Below are 19,289 nucleotides of genomic sequence, written 5' to 3'. Positions count from 1 at the left end.
AAGTGTAGACTTTCCTGGCGGACATTAGGGCCAAGACTTGGCCTCTGCTTTCCCCAACCGTGTCTGTGACTCTTGTAATATTTTTAAGACTAAGAGCTGCTGCCAGAAAATTTAAAAAAAAATTAAAATCTCTATTCTGTGGAATAATTTTCAGATTGTGAAACTCTTTTCCAGAGAAGTGTGCTTTAATGTTTGTTGTATAACCATCGTTTTGTGGTTCTCTGATCATTTTGTTGTTCTTCCATAGTTGGCACAGCGTTTCCCTCCGAAATCTGTTGCACCCTGCTGCATATGACAACCCTCCTGTGAGCGGCAGTCCGCTGCAAGCAGTAGCCGAGGTGGTGTGGCTGCCGGTGAATATTTGAAAGGATTCTCCCTGTGTCTGGTTCCCAGTGCAGCTCCCATGGCCTGTGACGAACCCGCTGCTCTCTCGGGCATCTTCACGCGCCAGAACTCTGCCAGCGCCACCTCTCTGGACTTCGAGCCTGACGCCGACTACAAGTTTGTTGAAACCTTAGAAGACCGGTACAAGTGCGCCTACTGCCACCTCGTCCTTCGCAATCCCCACCAGACAGGATGCGGGCACCGATTTTGCCAGCAGTGCATTCTTTCTTTGAGGTCAGTGCAAACTCCTCCTGCACCCACAAGCTCCCCAACCTTCCCTTCCTAAAAAAAAGTCAAAGCCTTCTATAAATCATCAGTGAGTGCCATAATAATAGTACCAATCTGATAAAATGCTGAAGGAGTCAATGGGAAGACTGTTGAACTCTATGACTGCATGCTCAGTGTTTTAAAGGTGTCTTTAAAGACCTTACCCGGTGCTGGCGACGAATACCTTGGTAACTGCAGGGAAGTCAGCGTAAAGGAATTGTTGATGTAAGCTTAAGCATTGTTGCTTGAGATGCTGTCTCCGTCTGTCTAGCGTTGTGCTGTTCAGATGAATTTGTTGCATTAATGTCTCATGGTATTGGCAGTGGTGATTCGATTAAGCTGCTTTCATTTGCTTCGGTATAATTTCTTTGATTTTAGTGGAGTTATAAAACTGATGTTAGTATTACCCAATACTACAGTCAGATCACAAGGCTGCTGGCATCCATCTGCTTGGAATTTATCTGCAGGTACAAATGAGTTTACCCCGCAGACCTGTCTGGGAACACATTATGTACTGTTTGGTGTACCCCAGGGCAGGATTTGGCCCGGGAAGGCTGCAGAGGAGCCTGTTTATGTGGATGGATGCCGCCATTTGCCTTTTATGAATTTTAGGTGCTTCATGTTTGCTGCTGCCTCTCTCTGGGTTGCCTCCCTTTTGCACTGCCTCAATAAGTGTTTTCCCGTCCCTTATTGTAGGACTTCTGGAAGCCTTTTGAGACAGGAGCCATTAGATCCTCTTTTAGTGGTGTAGCAAGGAGCGCGCTGCTTATGCCAGCAAAGGCTGGGTTTAATGCACGCGATGGGATTTTTTCAGCTATGACATTTGCGAGCAGCAGATGGCCACAGAGTGACAAAGTCCTCTTAATTAAAAACCATCTTATGAACACTCGTAGGACAAACTCTGCTTTCTGTTACATATTCACTGTTGCAGCTTAATGCCCTCTTAGACCTGTGGGCAGAATTTGGCTGTGTAGTTGCCAGATGAAGGTGTTTTTGAAGCACTTTTTTAGGTTTTATGGTATCTAGTAGTGACGTCTGCCAGAGTCAGATTCTAGCATAGCCCAATTTTGTAAAATAAAACAAATTCTCTGTGGGTTAATATGACTCTTCTTTTGATCTAGAGAGTTGAATGCCGTACCCACCTGTCCTGTCGACAAAGAAACAATAAAAATGCACGAGGTAAGTGTAGTTTGACTTCAGCAGTCAACACCTGCATGGAAAAGGCAAGTCAGCTGAGAACAAGGTGGCTCTTAGTCTGTTAGCCCTCAGGGGCAGCGCAGTTTTTGTGTCTGAAATGATGCTAAGGGAAGCAGTGTATACGGTGATGCTCTCCCAGAGAGGAAGTATGGGTGTATAGCTAAAGCTTTATTTTATACCTCATGTTCTGAAGTTATTTCATTTTAGTCTTCTGTATTTCCTATAAAATGTCAAAGAGATTCACAAATTTTTAAATCTTCCCTAGTCGTCAGATGTCTTTTTAGTGGAGAGTTTATTGACTTGCCTTTTTAATGCTCCATCTTGCTGGGCCATCTTGTTTATTTGATTGTCTTTGTTTTCACTTGGTTATAATTTGCTGCCTAAACTATTTCCGTTATATCTCATTAACCCTGCAGACTTAATTTACTTTTGGGTAACTTCTTAGAGGAAAAGATAAGTTTATGCTGCTTATTTTGCAAGCTACCGATTTTTTTTTTTTTTTTTTTTTTTTTTTTTTTTTTTTTTTTTTTGAAACGGGTTCATTTGTCCTTACTTATATGCCAAGGCTTGAAAGTATGCTACATACTTGGTCCTGCCAGAATGAATTTTCCAGTGAAATCAAATGTCTCCTTCCTCTCTCTGCTACTCCTGATAGGAAATTGTAATCAGAGGGTTCACGTGATTTTTGTTTTTCATTCGCTGTCTTCTACTTTGTGCAAATTTTGATGGCAGTAGTGCAACAGTGAGCAGCTTTATAATGCTCCTTACAGGAAGATCTCTAAATAAGACTGAAAGTTTGCTCTGGGGGCTTAATTTGCTTCTGCATACACAATTGGGAACGGTGCTTTTCTCAGAGTCTATAGAAGGGATACCTCAGCGTCATCTTCATCCCAAAGGCACGCTGCACTGCTTGAACATTGGAGGAGCGTGCACAGAGCTGGTTTGGCCTTTGGGGCCTGTTAGCTCCCGCTGCTTTCTTCTAGATGCAGGCAGGCTCTGGCAGAGGTTTTATAGCTCCTGAGCTACTAATCCTGCTGGCTGTGGGATGGATCGGCATCTGTGGAATAACTACATGAGGAGAAAACCCTATGCTTATTAGAAAATTCATACATGTTTTAATCTATATTTTTAGTATACATTTTCAATATGAATTATCAAGAACCATACCCGCAATTATGGAGTCTACACTTGTGTGCTTAAAAGATTTGTTGTGATGTTTTGCTTTTTCATATTCTTTATAACATCCTACGTGACTGCATATGAAGGCTGGTTTGCTTCCTTTACAGGTATTCAAAGACAACTGCTGTAAAAGAGAAGTTCTCAACTTGCATGTGTTCTGCAAAAATGTTCCTGACTGCAATTCAAAAATAATTCTGGGACGATATCAGGTTAGTTTGCTTGATCAAATTTTGAAGCCTTTGATTTTCATGTGAACTCTGTGTATTTATGATAAGCTAAATTCTGGTGATTGTCTTCAGACTTCAGAGTTACTGTAGCAATGTGGTTTAAGTACAAAGATTATGACTTAGCTATACACTGTAAGTAACAAATGTTAAGCTCAAAATATTATGGCTGTTAGCTTGTTCCAGCTTTGCCTTAGGTTATTTGTTTAATAAGAACCATTTGCTTTATGTAGCTTTAGTATATCCACAGCGTCTATACATACCTTCTGTTTGCTTAGATGCCACGTGATCGTTGATTCAAGAAAACTTGCCGAGACGTACTGCCCATCTGGGCCTTTTTTCAGTATGTCAATTGAATGGAAAGCGGAAGTCATACAAAGGACCTCCAAATTTTCACATTCACTTTAGTTTTGAGGTTGGAAAAGGAGAAAGTTTACGGAGGAAAGAGTATTTGGAGTTTTGTTTTTTACCAAACTGCCGAATGTTTCTGTGGGTCTGTTGGGCACCCGCAGATGCGATGAAATACTTCGGGGTTTAATTTGCTGTTGCATGTTGCAGGAGCATCTTCAGCAGTGTTTGTTTGAAAGCGTGCAATGCACTAATGATGGATGTTGCGATCAAATTCTTCGGAAAGACTTGAAAGAGCATTTGAGCCGGCACTGTAAATTTCGAGAAGAAATGTGTCAGTACTGTAATAAATATGTGGTGTTAATTAACATAAAGGTAAGATTATAAAGCATTCCCTGGGAATCCATAGCACATGTTTCCTCTTAATGTTGCTGAGTGAAAAGTTTCCAGCATTGCAATGGGGCTTAACAACTCCTGAAACAAAATTTGGCTGAGTAGCTGAAGAAGAAAGTATAATAAGCATGCTTTAAATAATACCAATTACCGTTGCTCTCTTATGAACAACAATGTGATATGGGGCTTGCACGTGTATGTTTGGGATTATTTTTTGCATAGCTTCCTCTATGTGTACTACTTTACAAAAATGCAAACCATTGCCTTGTTTTGTTTCTTTTTCCCCAGAATCATGAGGAAAATGACTGTCCTGATTATCCTGTGCCTTGTCTCCAAAACTGTTCACAAATAATTCTGAAAAAGGAGGTACTATTATTTTTTTCATATACTGTGATTCAGCAGATCACACACGTTTATGAAAACTGAAAGTTGCAGACCACATTGGCCTGCCCCAATAAATCTTCATTGCTGTAATTATGTTCTTTGTTTGGTCCTAAAAAGAATATATGTCCCATCTTACAAGTGAGGTATTTGGTCACTGCAAACCATTGGCATTTTGCAGTATCAGGAAAATATCTGGCTTGCTTATTGACTCTGAATACTCATTTTCCTCTTTACGTGATCAGTGGTGTCATAACATTGGCCTTTATTCACCCTTTATGCAGGCATTCAGATTTTATCAGTGCAGCAAGTTACTTAATACTTATTTCATTACAAGTTTCTTTGTTAATATATGCAGATTGAAAAGCACCACGCAGTGTGCCCTGAGGCAGAAGTGGACTGCCCGTATAAGCAGTATGGCTGTCTTGTAAAGGTACTGTTTTATAGATCTTGTTTGTACTAGGACTGGTATTTGTCTCCCAAACCAATCGGAGTAATTAATCAAAATAACCAATTTTTGTTCTTTCACAACCATTTCTAGTATCGGCTAAGATGCTGTACTAGGGAATCAGGACTGCCATTCCCTCACTTTCAAAGCAGAGAGGAGGCATTTTAAAAGCTTGTATCAATAATGTTTTTACTAACAGCTTCAAAAATCTGCGTATCTTGTTATTTTATTCTTTCACTTCCCTCTCTGCCTCACTAAGGTTAAAAGAGGAAAACTTGCCGAACATGAAAATGGCGCCCTGAGGGAACACATGCTGCAGATTTTAGACAAGAACTCCCGGTTGGAAGAACAGGTAAGTCGTATTTAGCAAGCACTCTTCAGCAGTTCTTGGCTGGTTGGAGGATGATACGAGATTCTGCATTTGTTGCCTGGTTTAGCTCAGCTACATTTTAAAAGACTGTTTTTATCATCTTTGCACACCTTAGAAGTCAGAATAAGCTCTTCTAGTGAAGTCGGTCAATTAGATGGAAATCTCTCTGTGCTCAGGCATGTATATTCTCCACCAAGCACGGTGGGAGGCTCGTTGCCATCACTCACCTCATTTGCTTTTGGTCTCTGCTTACAGAGGATACAAGGTTTGCAGATAAAGCATTTTAAAGTTTCAAAGGCTGGTCAGATTGCTCCGAAAAGGAGCCTTTAGATGCCCAAGTCACCCCCTCTGTAGAGGCAGCACAGAGTAGTGCAGAGCCAGCTGCAAGCACCTTCCCACTCGTGATCGCTTCTGCAGCTCCCAGCAGGTGACGCTGGGTGTATGCCAAATCCTGCTAAGGTGAATGCATCCAAACTGATGATTGACTTACTCTTCTGCTTGTTTATGCTAAAAATAAGTGCCCCAAAATGCTACAACTTGGTTTAGGAGTTAGTACTAGTCACTGACTGATCTCTTTTACTGGTTAGACCCTAGTATAGAAAAAAAAAAAGATATACATACACACAGAAACACACATGCATGTGTGTGCATGTAAGTATGTGTTATCCCCCTACAGAGCCGAACGGATCGTCATGATGGGGATGAGAGATATGAGTCTCTTTGCATCTGTCACCACACAGATCTGTTAAAGAGTATGACTACGTTATGTTCAGTACTTGCCAGTGCTTATCCACAAATTGTGAATGAAGTAGTGCTATATCTAGCGAAGTTAGAGGCTTTGCATTGTAAACTTTTCCACTTTCTCCTATGTGGTCACATATGTTTTAATTTGTTTATTCTGTATTTTGGTGTGCTTAAGTGTTTTTACTCTGGTTTTTTTCCATATGTAGATATCTGACCTGTATAAGAGCCTGGAATGTAAAGAGATTAAAATCCAGCAGCTAGCAGAGGCCATTAAAAAGTGTGAGAAAGAATTCAGACAGTTTACGCAACTGTTTGGTAAAAACAGCAACTTGATGGTAAGCACACAGGTGAGACATTAATTTTATCTTTTTTGGCCAATTGCTTTCTTGATCATGAAACGTGTTTATCCAGTAATAGTTGTCACTAATAGCCAGGCAATAACAAATACCGTCTCCCAAACACTTCACAAGCCCTTCTCTTTTTTTTACAATACAGTATTGTCTTTTCATTTTAACCAATAAAGAATTTTGGATGTCTGATCTGGGCAAAAAGTACTGTATAAATCCTCGTGGCCAGATCCCCATAGCAAATACGCAGGTGTAAATTCGAATAATCAGTTTAATGAAGTGATGCAGTGCGAATGGATCTGAGTAAGGGGTGGCTTCTCAGTCACTAAATGACAAATTGATTGTGAAGGAGCATTTGGATAGGTTCCTAAGCCAGCCAGAGTACTTTCAAATATAGTTGATATTGCTGACATGCTAAAGGCTTCTTTATCTTATTTCAAATGAAATGGCTGATCTTACGAATGTCTCTTGTCTCTGCTTCCACCCTCTTCCAATGGTATAAACTGGGAAGGCTCTGGCCAGTCAACTGGATAAGTCTGCACGCCTGGAATCACAAGTGAAACAGCTAATACAGATGACAAACCAGCAACAAAGCAAATTAGACTTGCGACCCCTGTTTGACACAATTGAAAATGTAAAACAGAAGATTGCCCTGATGGAGACATACGATCAGCGCTTGGGTATGTTCAGACTTCCGTTTCTTTTCTGGGCGGGTGTGGGGTTTTTGCCGATTTACTGATGGCTAAGTAGAGGCTCTGCTGCTACAGTCAGTCACTTGCAGCTATTAGCCAGCAAGAGCTTTCTTCTTCTCACTTTCTAAGACCAAGCCGTGGTGGTGCGTGCTGCGTCCTCCCACCTCCCCTACTCCACGACGTCTCCTGAATTCCTGTGGCATTGCAGGGCCAGAGAGCTGGACTTGGTCAGGCTGGTGCACTGTGATGGAGGCAGTGGTACTATCCATAGTTGGGTATTAAATCTGGCTTGTAGTTACAGCTTTTCCTTATTCACCTACCAGCTGTAATTACAACTTCAAAAAGTTAACAGGTGTAGTAACACCAGTTAGCAGCCTGTGCTCAGGCTTGAGTAGTTCAGTTTTGCCAGCTTGAGTCTGGTTGCTCTTTGTATCCAGTGCTCTGAGAGTTTTATTTTACCAAGTGTGTGTGTCTCTTTTTTTTACCCCCAGTTGTTTTGGAAGGTCAGTCCAGCAAACACGATCTCCAGATCAATATTCACAAAGCACAGCTCAATAAAAATGAGGAACGATTTAAGCTTTTGGAAGGCACGTGCTACAATGGGAAATTAATCTGGAAAATCACAGACTACAAGATGAAGAAGAAAGAAGCAGTGGAAGGCCGTGTCCTCTCCATATTCAGCCAGCCCTTTTACACCAGCCGCTGCGGGTACAGGTTATGCGCAAGAGCCTACCTGAACGGGGATGGCTCAGGAAAGGGAACACACGTCTCTCTCTACTTCGTAGTGATGAGAGGGGAATTTGACTCGCTGCTAGTGTGGCCTTTCAAGCAAAAAGTTACACTTATGCTTTTGGACCAAAGTGGGAAAAAAAATCACATCGTGGAAGTCTTTAGAGCTGACCCCAATAGCAGCAGTTTCAAAAGGCCAGACGGAGAAATGAATATTGCCTCCGGATGTCCACGCTTCGTGCCGCACACGGTCCTGGAGAACACAAAGAATACCTACATCAGAGATGACACTCTGTTTTTGAAAGTGGTTGTGGATTTAACTGATCTGGAGGAATTGTGAAAAGCGTACCCGATCAATGTGACTGCTTTAACCATTAAGAAATGCTTTCTTGGTGACTACCAGCCATGCAATAGTGAATTGCCACTAGTTAAGCTATTGATAATGTTTCGAGGCTTTTGGACTGCATAACAGATAATGAATTGCCAAAGCATCAGCCTTTCTTTTTTTAACCTTTTTTTCAAGACTGTGTTTTTAAGGCAGCTAGGAGTCCAGTTTGATGCGAACATGCATTCGATCCAGACCTGGCTCAGTCCAGGCTGGGGGGAATGCTTGGCTCCCATCACCAGACTGGTATTTGGAGATGAAACTCCTCCAGTAAGCCCCCTGGAGCCCAAGCAGGCCTGTGGGCTCCCGTCCCTCACACAGAACTGATGCCATGCCCAAGCGTGCAAGTGCATTTCACCTGTCTGAACATCAGCATATTTGAATCAGTGTATTATGATCCCTCCATCTCCTGGATTTTTGAGGCAGGAAGAATGGCTTCAGCCAGGCAGGGAAAACATTTGCCTGGGATCTTGCATCTTTTTTTTTTTTATTTTAATCATTTTTTCCAGAAAGCCCAGAGGAAGATGCCAGTGCCTCTTACTTTTCTAGCCTGATATTTCAGCTGTATGGAGTACCCCCAGGTCACAGTAGCTTTGTTATGTCCTTTCCATTCCTGCCTAGTGCCTTGGGACTGATTTCTATTGGTGGTACACATCCATAGTCCCCATCTGAAGTCAAAAGAAGCTGCAGGCGCCTCTCATTTCTCAGGACAAGGCCAGAAGCGGGGTACTGGGCCAGCCTGCCAGCTCTTGGCTGCGGTGCTGGAAGAAGTGGGGCAAAACTCCTGTGCTTTTGCTCCCACATCTGCACAAAAGGGGTGTTTTCTGGCCTGCCAGCTCTACAGAAGGCAGGAAGAGCTTTGGATATCTGCTTGAGAAAAAGCTCACATAACATGCACTGTTCCCCTCTGTTAGAAATGGGGATGTTTGGGAAAGAAGGAGGAAAATGGACTAGGGAGTGAGGTTGCTGTAAGAACCCAGTTCTCACAGGTAATGCAGCTCTGACATTTGTTAAAAGGCGAGACAGCTGCTGAGTAATGACCGCTAACTATGAAGTATGTCTGAAGATCTTATTTTTTATTTCAAGTTTCCTCCAAGGGAACGTGTGCATTGTATGGAGTTTATTGGAGACACACTAAAACCACCAAGATCAGGCACTGAGGAACAAGTGACAAAGAATACACGTGCCTTTTTAAAGCCTTTTGGGTGCCTGTAAGAGGGATGTAATTTTGCACACTCGGTCATTTTGTTGTTACAAGGGACAGAATTTTGTGTCTCTCATCTCTCACAGATCAGGTAGTGAAACATCGCAACATTATCCATTGCTCCTGCAGTCCACTGGCAGAGCAAACCTGGAGCTTGTCAAGAGACAGCAAGAAACCAAGCTGGGTTTAGAGTAAGAGTAAACTAGGCAGGATAAAAATTAGAACAGGGCACATACTGCAAGGTATAACGTAAAAAATTCAAGAGGGCAGATGTGGCAAAATCAAAAATGCTCTTTCTGTGCGGGATGTTGATATCAACTGAAATAATATGATTTGGGGATTGATACTAAGGCGAAGGCAAAATACCATATTTTATATCTGCAATCTCATTGCTAGGCATTTACTTTCCCACACGGTTTCTAGGACGTAATTCAGACACAAATATTTTCAAATTTGGGGGCGGGAGGGAAGAGACGTTAGTTATCTGTATCTCATGGTGAGTTAGCACATCTGAAATCTTCGTTTTGATCTAGATGTCGTTTTTGTTGTACGATGTCAGGATGTACTGGGCCACTGTAGGGGTTTTCCGTGTTCCCAGGGACAGATGGTGAGGGACGGATTTTATTCTTTTGTACGGCCATGACTGACTTTAAGAGTCATTTTGGCTGTACAACAGAGAGAATTAGGCCTCATGTCCGTAACACTTTGTTACAAAAAGAGCAAGCTTGGTTTGAAAATGGTGTGGCATTCTAGGACATTAATCCCGAGCCTCGAACGCGGACTTCATGTCGATTATTACTTTAATATTTGTCATGTAACTTTCAAAGTGGCACAACTTGCATAATAACCACTAATAACTGACAGAAATGTACCACCCGTGTTTCCTGGGACTCTCCAGCACGTTAAGTGTAAAACACAGAAAGCGATAAAGAACTCGGACAATCAAGGGAGGCAAGAGGGAAAGGATGCGGTCTGTATCCTGGCAAATTCCTAGCCCTCTCTGCCTCTAACACCCCAAGCGTAAAATGGGGATAATAATACTTGCAGAAGTGTTAGGACTATTTAAATGTTTGTGAAGAATTTTGAGCATGAAGAGAGCTAAGTATTATTAAAACTCCATTTCTAATTGTTAGAGTAGGTGATGGCATAGTGACGTGGGTAAGTGTTTAGTGTGTTCCTGCACGGACTTTGAAAGCATGTTTGGTTTTAGCCAGTCCGTACTGCAATCTCTCCTCTACCTACCAGCTGGGTTTGGGGTTTTGCCACGAATATTCCTTTTAAAATTTTGAAGCACAAATGATTCATCCTGGGTGATGGAAACATCCTTTTTGAAATACTGCCTGTTTTATAAAGAATTAGTTGAGAAAATTAATTTTTTTAAAGACAACCTTCTTTAAATTGTTTCTTTTTATTACAATTATTAGTTTTATGTTAAAGTTTTCAGCGATTTTTACTACTTGTAAATAAACAGGATTTTAAATTTCATCCCATTCCTAATAAAAAAATGTTGTATAGCATGAATTGTCGGGAAGAATTTTGATGTTGCATGAAAAACACCAAAAAACTTTTCAATAATATTGTACTGGGTAAGTAACCAAAAGAGCATAGGGTATTTCTACATCAGCATACAGTATGTTTTTAATGTATTTATTGACAGTTTCTAGTTGTTTGAATATCTCTTACTACAATACAGGCATTTTTTTAGCCAAATGTCATCACTGTATACGTAAACTAATGTAAGAATAAATAATTTTACCATCCTTCTGGAGTGAGTGTGGCACATACTCCTTTTGGCTGGATTTAAGCAGGCTTTTTAGAAGGATGTGCAGTACTGGACATTTGCACCCAACTTCGTTTACAATCCAGAAAAACCCCAACACTGCTTTAGATTAAGAATCAGTGTGCTTCACAGATATGTTGGTTTATACTTGAGTATCGTAAAGCAGCTGCACATAGAAGTTCAGTAAATTCTAAGCTAGATCAGACGAAGATCCATGAGGTCCGATGATCCATCGGAATCAAACCAGGGTGTTATTTCTGTTTGGAGCAGGTTTGGGTTCAGCTGATGTTGCATTTGTTTCAGTTGACAACAGTAAAATAGGAACTGTTTCAGTATCCCATGATTACTTCATGCTTGAGAACATGGTATTTTAAGAATGGGAATGGAAAACTTGGTGGGGTTAAGCCCAAAGTGTTGGAAATCAGCTTGGGAAAAATGTTAGCATCTGACTCCTGTTTCGCTGTGAGAGCTCAAACACCGCTCTGTGCCACATGGTGTTCCAGCTCTGTAAATACGGCACATAGGGTGGAGGTGAGAGTCAGTCTTAGCTCTGTGCTGCTGCGGGCAGTGCCAAAGCAGCCTTCACACTGTGAGAGGGAGTGAGAACAGAGGTCCCTGGGTAGGACTCAGGCTCCCTTAGTTGATTTACAGCCAACTCTGCTTGACTCACGTCTCCGTGCGTGGAGGTAAAGACACGCAGAAGGGCTGTGTCCACATACCAATGCACAGCAACGGGATGGCGGGGGAAGCTTGGGCAGGGGGGTTCTCCCCTGCAGCAGCCACAGCTGGACGTGGCTCACTCAGAGCTGTTCCTTGGGAGCTGTGGGAAGTCCGTGCACTGGGCAACAGCTCATTAGGGCTAACTGTAGAGCTGAACAGCAGGCAGCACCAAGCAAAGGCAATGGCCTGTGCTGGCCCGGCTGGGTGGGTGATGGGGTGAGAAACATGGGGAGGGGAAAATGCCCGGCAGATCCTGGGAAGCAGGAACAAGCTTGCTTTGGGACAGGTTCCTGTGGCAGGAGCCATTAATCTTCTGAGCAGGTACGTGGAATAAGTAACTTTTGCTTCAGTTGCAGGCGAGGTTCAGCAAAGGCTTCAAAGCACCCGTTCAAGCTCAGTGTGCAGGTCAGGTAGGAGTTCAAGCGCACCTAAGTTTGGGCTCGCATCCCCTCCCTGGCAGGAGGCGCCTGCCCAAGCGGTCAGGGCTGTGCAGGCCTCTGGGGTGGCGGGGGCAGGCTGGCAGGGCCCCTTTGCGAGGCCGCGTGGCGTGACGCCTGGCACCCTCGCCCGAGGCGCCCACCCAAGCGCGGGGAAGGCCGAGGGCAGAGTCGCCTCGGCCCCTGGACGCCCTCAGCCCGGAGGAGAGGCGCCGGCCGAGCGGGGGCCGGAGGGCCGTCAACCGTCCTCCCACCACACGCTCCCCGGACAGGAAGCGGGCGGCGCGCGGGCCGCGCCAGCACTTCCGGGTCGCCAGCCGGGGCGCGGCGGGGCCCGGGCCGGCCCTTGGTAAGCGCCTGGGCGGGGGGGCAGCCGGAGCCGCAGCGGTCGGCCCCCTCCCGGCGTGGGTCGTGCAGGGGTTCCTGCGAGCCGCCGCGCCGCGCCCGGCCGCCGGGAGGGGGTGGGAGCCGGTCTTCCCCCGGGTAAATGGCGACGCGGCCCGTGCGCGGCCGTGTGCCGGCCGGCGGCTCGGTCCTGCCCGGCCGGCGGGGGCTCCCCGGGCCGCGGGCTGCCGGCGGGGCCGGTGTGCGGTCGTGAGCGGGTGGGTGAGTGCTGGCGCGGCGGCTGTAGGTCAGGTCGGGACGCGAGTCCCCGGCCCTCAGGCTCGGGGCCCTCCCGGCAGCTGCAGGCGGTGCGCAGCCCCGAGGGCTTTCTCCTCGGCCGCGCTAGGCGGGATCCTGCCGTCCGCCGACAGCCTGCGGTGCAGCTGCTGCGGCAAAAACCCTGCGTCTGTACTAACGGCACATTCATCGACCGTGACACGGAAACAGGGGTTCGGCCTCAGGTTCCTGATGCAAGAGGATGAGAGCCTAAGCCTCCACTTCACCATGGTGTGCTGCAGTTGGACAGGAGTGGCAGTGGGGCTGCCCTTTGAAGTGCTCGCTGGTTTCCTCTGTCCGGGCACTGCTCTTTTTTTTCCCCCCAAATTCTTTTGAATATCATGTTATTGAATGTACTTTTGACTCTCACTAGATATGGATAACGTGAAGGATGAAAAAAGTAGGACACTCTGTACAGCTTCACAAGAAGAGCTGAAAGTCCAAGGTAGGTGTTGCTAATCTGTTTCAGTGCTATGGTGCTGTGTTATCCTTCACATCAGTTACCGTGTTTGACCCTGATGTTGAGCATTGTCACTTGCTAATGGTAATAGACCATGGTGCGCTGGAAGAGGGGGAAAAAAAGCCCCCACCGACTCCTCAAAAGAGGGCTTCATTGTGCTTAAGTTCTGTGAAGAGTCATTTTTGTAAGCCATAGTTGCTGGCATGCTTGTCACTGTTGCCTTGTGTTATCCTAAGGAAAAGAAAAAAGGAAACGAAAACGCAGTAGAAGCAGATCATCATCCATTTCATCCACATCGTCTTCTAGCACTACATCCACTTCTTCCTCCTCATCACGCTCATCATCAAGGTCATCTTCAAGTAGCAGAGGTAAGCTACCTCCATGTGTACACATGATGTTTACGAGTTCTCATAGCACTCTTGGAAACATTTAAAGCTTATTTTAAATGTGGCTAAACCACCACAAAGGGACTGTGTGGAATACCAATACTCCATGTTCAGAGTGTTTCTCTCAACCCTTTCCTATTGCTGTGTTAAGATACCGCTTTACACACAGTGTGCAATGTTCCTGTGTTAATTTAGATAACTTCAAAATTGAAACTGCCATTCAAAGAAATGTTACTTTATAACAATATGCTGTATATATTTAAAACTCTGTGTTTTGAATGTATAATGAATACAGATCTTTTTCTACTTCACCCCTCTATCTAGACCAGGGTTGGGGTGTTTGATTTAGTCTTACTTTGGTCTTAACACTTCAAACATTTAACTGTGAGGACTCACGTGAAGTTTATTAATACCAATGACCAAGTTCAATGAGAACACATATGCAAGCATTGCAGGATTAAGACTTTCCATACTAAGCCGCTGCTTACTTAGAGGACTTGGGGTAGATACAATCTGGGATTAAGTGCAGATTTTTTCTATCAGTATAACTTGTGACCTCGAGGGGAATGTGTTGCTGATTATATCGGGACTGCATTGTTTTGATATTCTGTATCAAAATGTTTGGTATCACTGCAGGTAAAGTGACCAAATTGCCGTTTTTAAATAAAATGCTGGGACGGGTGTTCCCCTCAGACAGGAGACAAGCAGGCACATCAGTGCTGGAACTACGGAGGTAGGGTGGCCAAGTATGGAAACAGATTGAGCTAGTGACGAGGCCAGGTGGTGAGGTATGGCAACTCAAAAAAGAGTGAACAGGAGGAAAAGATGGCCTGGCTTAGCCTAGGAAGTCAACAATTCAGTGCAGAAGTCTAGAGAAGTTGTTCTAGGGCTTGGGGTCACGAGAACCGTGGCTGGGATGGTGGGAGATGTGGGCAAAGGGATAAAACTGGGCAAGTGTCTGTTCACCATAGTGTCCTGATTTTCAGAGTCTGGAAGGAAACCCAGTGTTGTTGAACGTACCCCTTTCCTGATGTTGCCAAACATTTGTAAAAGCCCCCTGGCCAGGTATACCATCCCCTGTGGGTGCTTAGTCCAGTCTGTTGTTACCAAGAGGCTGAATGTGGTGATAGAATTACTATTTTCATAGTTTCTTCTGACGTGCCTGTGCTGCATTTGTCATTAGGAGGCCAAAATAAGATTGCTTGGGCAGCCTTACCTTAGGCTTCTCTAACTTTTGAGTCTGACTGTGCTCTGGTATATTGCTATAATATTATCTTTTGCTTGGAATTTATTGTAAAGAAGCTGCAGAGCTGATAGCTTGAAGGCAGTCTGTTGGAAGACTAGTAAGGTTTTTCACAATCTCTAGGTTTACAGTCCCACAGTCAAAGCTGGTGCTTCAAAATCGACTTCCTCGCATACCAGTCACAGTGCAATCTTTAAAATCTATGATTGGCTTATAGAACTTGTGAGTTACTGCTTTACAAAATTTACTAAAAACCTTGAAGTTGGAAGGTGAGCTGAATGAGTAGGAAAAGCTTTTCGTTTGCCTTGAACAGTGATAATATTTACAGTGGTTTGTCAGCCCCAACAGTACTTTTCGTTGCTTTCTTTGTGAGTCAGGATGCCTGGCTATAAAACAGGTATTTGCAATCCATTGAGCACAGCTGCAGAAAGAAGAGAGAAATATTATCCCTATTACTGTAATGTATTGGTATAAGTAATCATTGAGTAAATCAGGTATTCTCAGTTTCCACATTAGATCTACTGGTTACATTAAGGAAGTTAATGGCAGTAAGTTAATGTGTTGCTTTTCTTAGGGTTAGTTTCAACCAGCATTAATATATATAGCTGAATTAAAGCATTTTCTTCTTATGTTCTACATTTCTATATGCCTTATCTGTAAAACCAAGTGCCTTTTTCAGAATCCTAAACTTACAGGGTTTTGTTTTGTTTTTTTAGATTCTCCTAAGTCTAAATCAAAAAAAAAGAAAAAAGAAAAACACAACAAAAAGGTAAACATTTACTAAGAGAAATAAGTAGTTAACAAACAGAAAATAGTTCTTTGTATTTTGGTAACCTTCAGTGTCATGTAAGATGTAATGCTTTTGTCTGTGGCTGTGTAAATCTGAATCATGCCTTTAGGGTTACAGCAGGTGAGCTGACAGGTTGGCATATACTTGACTGTATGCTAAAGGAGAAATAATTTAAAGGTTCCTTTTGCCAGTTGTTGCTGGTCCAGGTAGAATTTAGAGCAGTCTCTGAAGAAAAGAGAAGTTGGGAGTCGATACCTTTACAGAATTTCTGTTAGAAGAAACTATTTATAGTTATAGACAGTGGTAGATTCTTGCTGTTGTAATTTTTCATTTTATTAGGACCTTCTGTTCTGTGATTTTTATATATTGGACTTACATTAAAAGAGATAATCAGGGATCAGACCATTTCTGTTTCTCAAGATCTCAAGGGCTGCTAACCCTGCTGCATGAGTTTCTGTGTACTTTAGATAGTAACTATTCAGCAGTGGTAAGGCCAAGCAGTAGTGGCTGTCTTGACCAGCTGGGGTGTTAAGAGCTACTTGTGGGTTTCCTTTTTTGCCTTGTGAATCTGTAAGCATAAAAGTACATGTCTTATGCTTGTAGAAAAGGAAAAAAGAGAACAAAATGAAGAAAAAGAAAGAAAAGAAGAAAAAGAAAGAGAAAACAGGACCTGTCCAGCTTTCCAAGGTATGCTTGTGCAAGTCTGAAGTCCCATTATATTTCTCATCTAAACATTTAATCTGTCCTGTCATAAAAATGTTTATAACACCACCAGTTTTGTCATCAGCAAATAGAAACCTATCTCTATTGTTTTGGACAGTTAGGAAGTATAAAAGATTATTGTCTGTAATTTTATTTAAGATTTGTAACATTACATAATAAAGTAAAGCTTATGTCTTTCTAATGTGTGATCTCATTTTAGTTCTTTAAAAACAAAAAGAAGAATGAAAACTACAGCATGATAACTGGAAAGAAAATTAAGATGAAAATAAAGAAGACTAAGAAGGATAAAGAGGTAAGAGTTAAAATAGTCTATCTATCCCTAAGGGAAAATACTGTATCTTTTCATATTTTTCTAATAGTAGTCTTTTGTAGAAGAGTAGATCTTACAGTTAGGAGTTGTAAATTGATTGTAGCTTTTAATGTGGCTGTGATGCCATCTGAGAAATTTTAATTCTTTCTTTTGACAGGTTTTGTGTTATGAGTGGGCTTGGAATGCTCAGGCATGAGTAGATAAACCAAAGGATGCTTGTGCAGGTTCTTAGAATTTCAGTCCGTAATGTTTAGCTGATTTGTGGCTTTCTCTGTTGATGTAATTTGCACTATTTTTAATTGTCCTCATCCTCTTCCAGTCTCTTGTGATCAATTGGGGTAAATGCTGCTTTACTGTGTTTTTCTAACACATGTGAGACTAGCCATTATTTAGAGAGGAATTAAAAAAAGATGATAGTAGTATTAGGACCACGTGCTCACGCATTGTCTCTAAGCAGTCAAATGTTTTTGCTGAGATACCCATGGAAATAGATATCATGAATACCATTTTGTGCTATTGCTATGGGTGTTTGGACTCAGCACCTAAATAATATGTTCACTCTTTTCAGCTGTTTCCACACCTTAGAGTGATCTGCAGAGGGCTTCTGGTACTAGTCAGTATGTGTTAAAAGTGTTACTTTGCTGAGGTATCCAGTTTGGTGGATTCCAATTCAGCTGTAACAGTTCAGTCTATAGCTACCAAAGCAGACCTCAGCATTCCAAGAGTAGATTTGATCAAAAATACGTTATCTTCTTTCTGTGGCACTGAAGTTTGTGTTAAGTTATCCTGAATGCTTGCTAGCCTTATCCCAGTAACCTGCTTGTTACAGTATTTGATGTAAAATATTTGATGTTGGTCCTTTTTTGGATGTTGGTACATGGTCATGAACATGCTGAATTGAACATCCATTCTTCGCAATAGTTTAAGATTCAATGATTCTTTTATAAACTGTTGTTTTAAAAACACTGGAAACAAGTGTTTTGACTGTTTGGGCCATCTCTTATGTAGAGAAAGCACCTAAATTCATGGTTCCCTTTCTGTTACGCTGCAAGCTGCTGCTTGTGCATAGAAAAAAAATGATACTTCCCAAAGTGCAAGACGTGCTGTGTGTAGAGTGGAAGTTGCCTCAGACACCAGAGAATTGCATCTCTTCTGCTTGTGAGTTCCCCCCTGAGCAGGCTATGAGCTATATGATGACAACCCAATGGAGCCTCCACGGGGAACCACTTAGAAAATGTATCATGGAATAGTGACAGTGACAGCTTGTCTCCAGTAGCATCGTTCCTCAGTACCCACTGCCTTGCACTTCCTCCAGCCACTCACACCTAACTGGTAGCTAGTCATATCCAGCTGTTTGAATGTGGTAGCGTTTGTTGTGCAGCATGCTGAGATGTGAAAGCCCCACAGAAAGCAGAGTTACGCAGCCATGGTCCACTGAGTACAGGTCTGTTAAACCACTGTCTCTGCTTTCCTGCTCTACAGAGAGACCGGAACCGTGCAGAACTCCTTGAATTTCTCAACTCTGCCTTATAATGGGAAGAGTGCTGACCAAGGACTTGTAAATACACCAAGCCAACAATCATCATGCCTAGCAAAACACTAAAGGGAAACTCAGGGAAAAGGACGCTAAGTTTGACAAGACCAGATTCTCCTGCTGAGAAGACAATCGGGATGCCCTTTTTAATGGCAAAATGAAGAGTAACTGATAACTTGTTAATGTCCTCCTTTTGAGATCCTAAGGTAATAGCCAGGCTGTGGTGTTTTAGAAGAGCCTAAGAGTGTGTCATTGACAATGATAAGAAATGACACACTGAAGTCCAATAACGTAATTTCTATCCTAACTGCATGCAGAACGCACTCTTAATTTCAAATGTCTTAATGTTTCTAGTAGTTCAAGCAGAGTATGTGTAAATGTCTATTTGAAAGATGAGGCATTTGTATATGTATATTTTTTCCAGTAGTGGTTTTACTTGTCCTTTGTAAATAGAACATGCTTTTACAGAAATGATTTTTTGACAGTTCATTCACTAACGCATTATTTTCTTTCAGAGTTTGAGATATGATCTTCTTCTTCTGGACAGTTTATTGCTCTCTCTCTCACTAGGAAGTGTAACAGTAAAATACTCTAGAGCAATAATGGTAGCTGAATGATTCTTATCCTGAAATAGAAGCAGCAAAGGTCTCTGGTTTTGTTTGTTTATCTGGATCAGCTGTTCAAAGGCAGCTCACAATAGATATTTTACCTGCCACATGTGGAGTTGCAGTTCCTAGACCTAAAAACTCTGGAGTTCTGGCTTGCCTTTCTGATCCTGTGAGCTGTGTATCAAAGCTTCCTCCATCTGAAGTGTGGCAAGATGTATCACGTATCTTCAGTCTAATGGAAAGAGAAAGACCCGTAGGAATGATGCCAAGGCAGGCAGTGACAGTGACCCTCCAGGTGTGTTGACAGTCCCCTGTCTCATCTCACAGGTCTGGATATGCAGCTGGA

At 42.9% G+C, this 19,289-nt stretch overlaps 2 protein-coding genes across 4 annotated transcripts; both read left to right on the top strand.

Moving 5' to 3' along the window:
* The first annotated feature begins 294 nt into the window (after positions 1 to 294).
* On the top strand, positions 295 to 11,056 carry TRAF5 (TNF receptor associated factor 5). 3 transcript variants are annotated; one of them, XM_059830450.1, is made up of 10 exons: positions 295 to 618; positions 1,773 to 1,830; positions 3,135 to 3,236; positions 3,810 to 3,974; positions 4,281 to 4,358; positions 4,732 to 4,806; positions 5,081 to 5,173; positions 6,142 to 6,270; positions 6,794 to 6,962; positions 7,466 to 11,056. In XM_059830450.1, exons 1-10 carry the CDS (start codon positions 404 to 406, stop codon positions 8,041 to 8,043), a joined length of 1,662 nt encoding a protein of 553 aa, XP_059686433.1. In that variant the 5' UTR covers positions 295 to 403; the 3' UTR covers positions 8,044 to 11,056. The 3 variants fall into 3 exon arrangements, with proteins under 3 accessions (XP_059686433.1, XP_009805411.1, XP_059686420.1); XM_009807109.2 differs by having other exon boundaries at positions 6,142 to 6,282; XM_059830437.1 differs by having other exon boundaries at positions 3,135 to 3,242; positions 3,783 to 3,974; positions 6,142 to 6,282.
* Positions 11,057 to 12,560: 1,504 nt separating this feature from the next.
* Positions 12,561 to 18,940, top strand: LOC104260260 (protein FAM133-like). The gene is made up of 7 exons (XM_059835597.1): positions 12,561 to 12,578; positions 13,263 to 13,334; positions 13,586 to 13,717; positions 15,695 to 15,747; positions 16,372 to 16,455; positions 16,691 to 16,783; positions 18,284 to 18,940. Exons 2-7 carry the CDS (start codon positions 13,265 to 13,267, stop codon positions 18,332 to 18,334), a joined length of 483 nt encoding a protein of 160 aa, XP_059691580.1. The 5' UTR covers positions 12,561 to 12,578; positions 13,263 to 13,264; the 3' UTR covers positions 18,335 to 18,940.
* Positions 18,941 to 19,289: the final 349 nt, after the last annotated feature.

This window comes from Gavia stellata, chromosome 2 (assembly GCF_030936135.1).
Source record: "Gavia stellata isolate bGavSte3 chromosome 2, bGavSte3.hap2, whole genome shotgun sequence".
In the NCBI taxonomy this organism is placed as follows: domain Eukaryota; kingdom Metazoa; phylum Chordata; class Aves; order Gaviiformes; family Gaviidae; genus Gavia; species Gavia stellata.
Note: the sequence above shows the minus strand (reverse complement) of the source record. Positions and strands in the feature narration are given on the sequence as shown.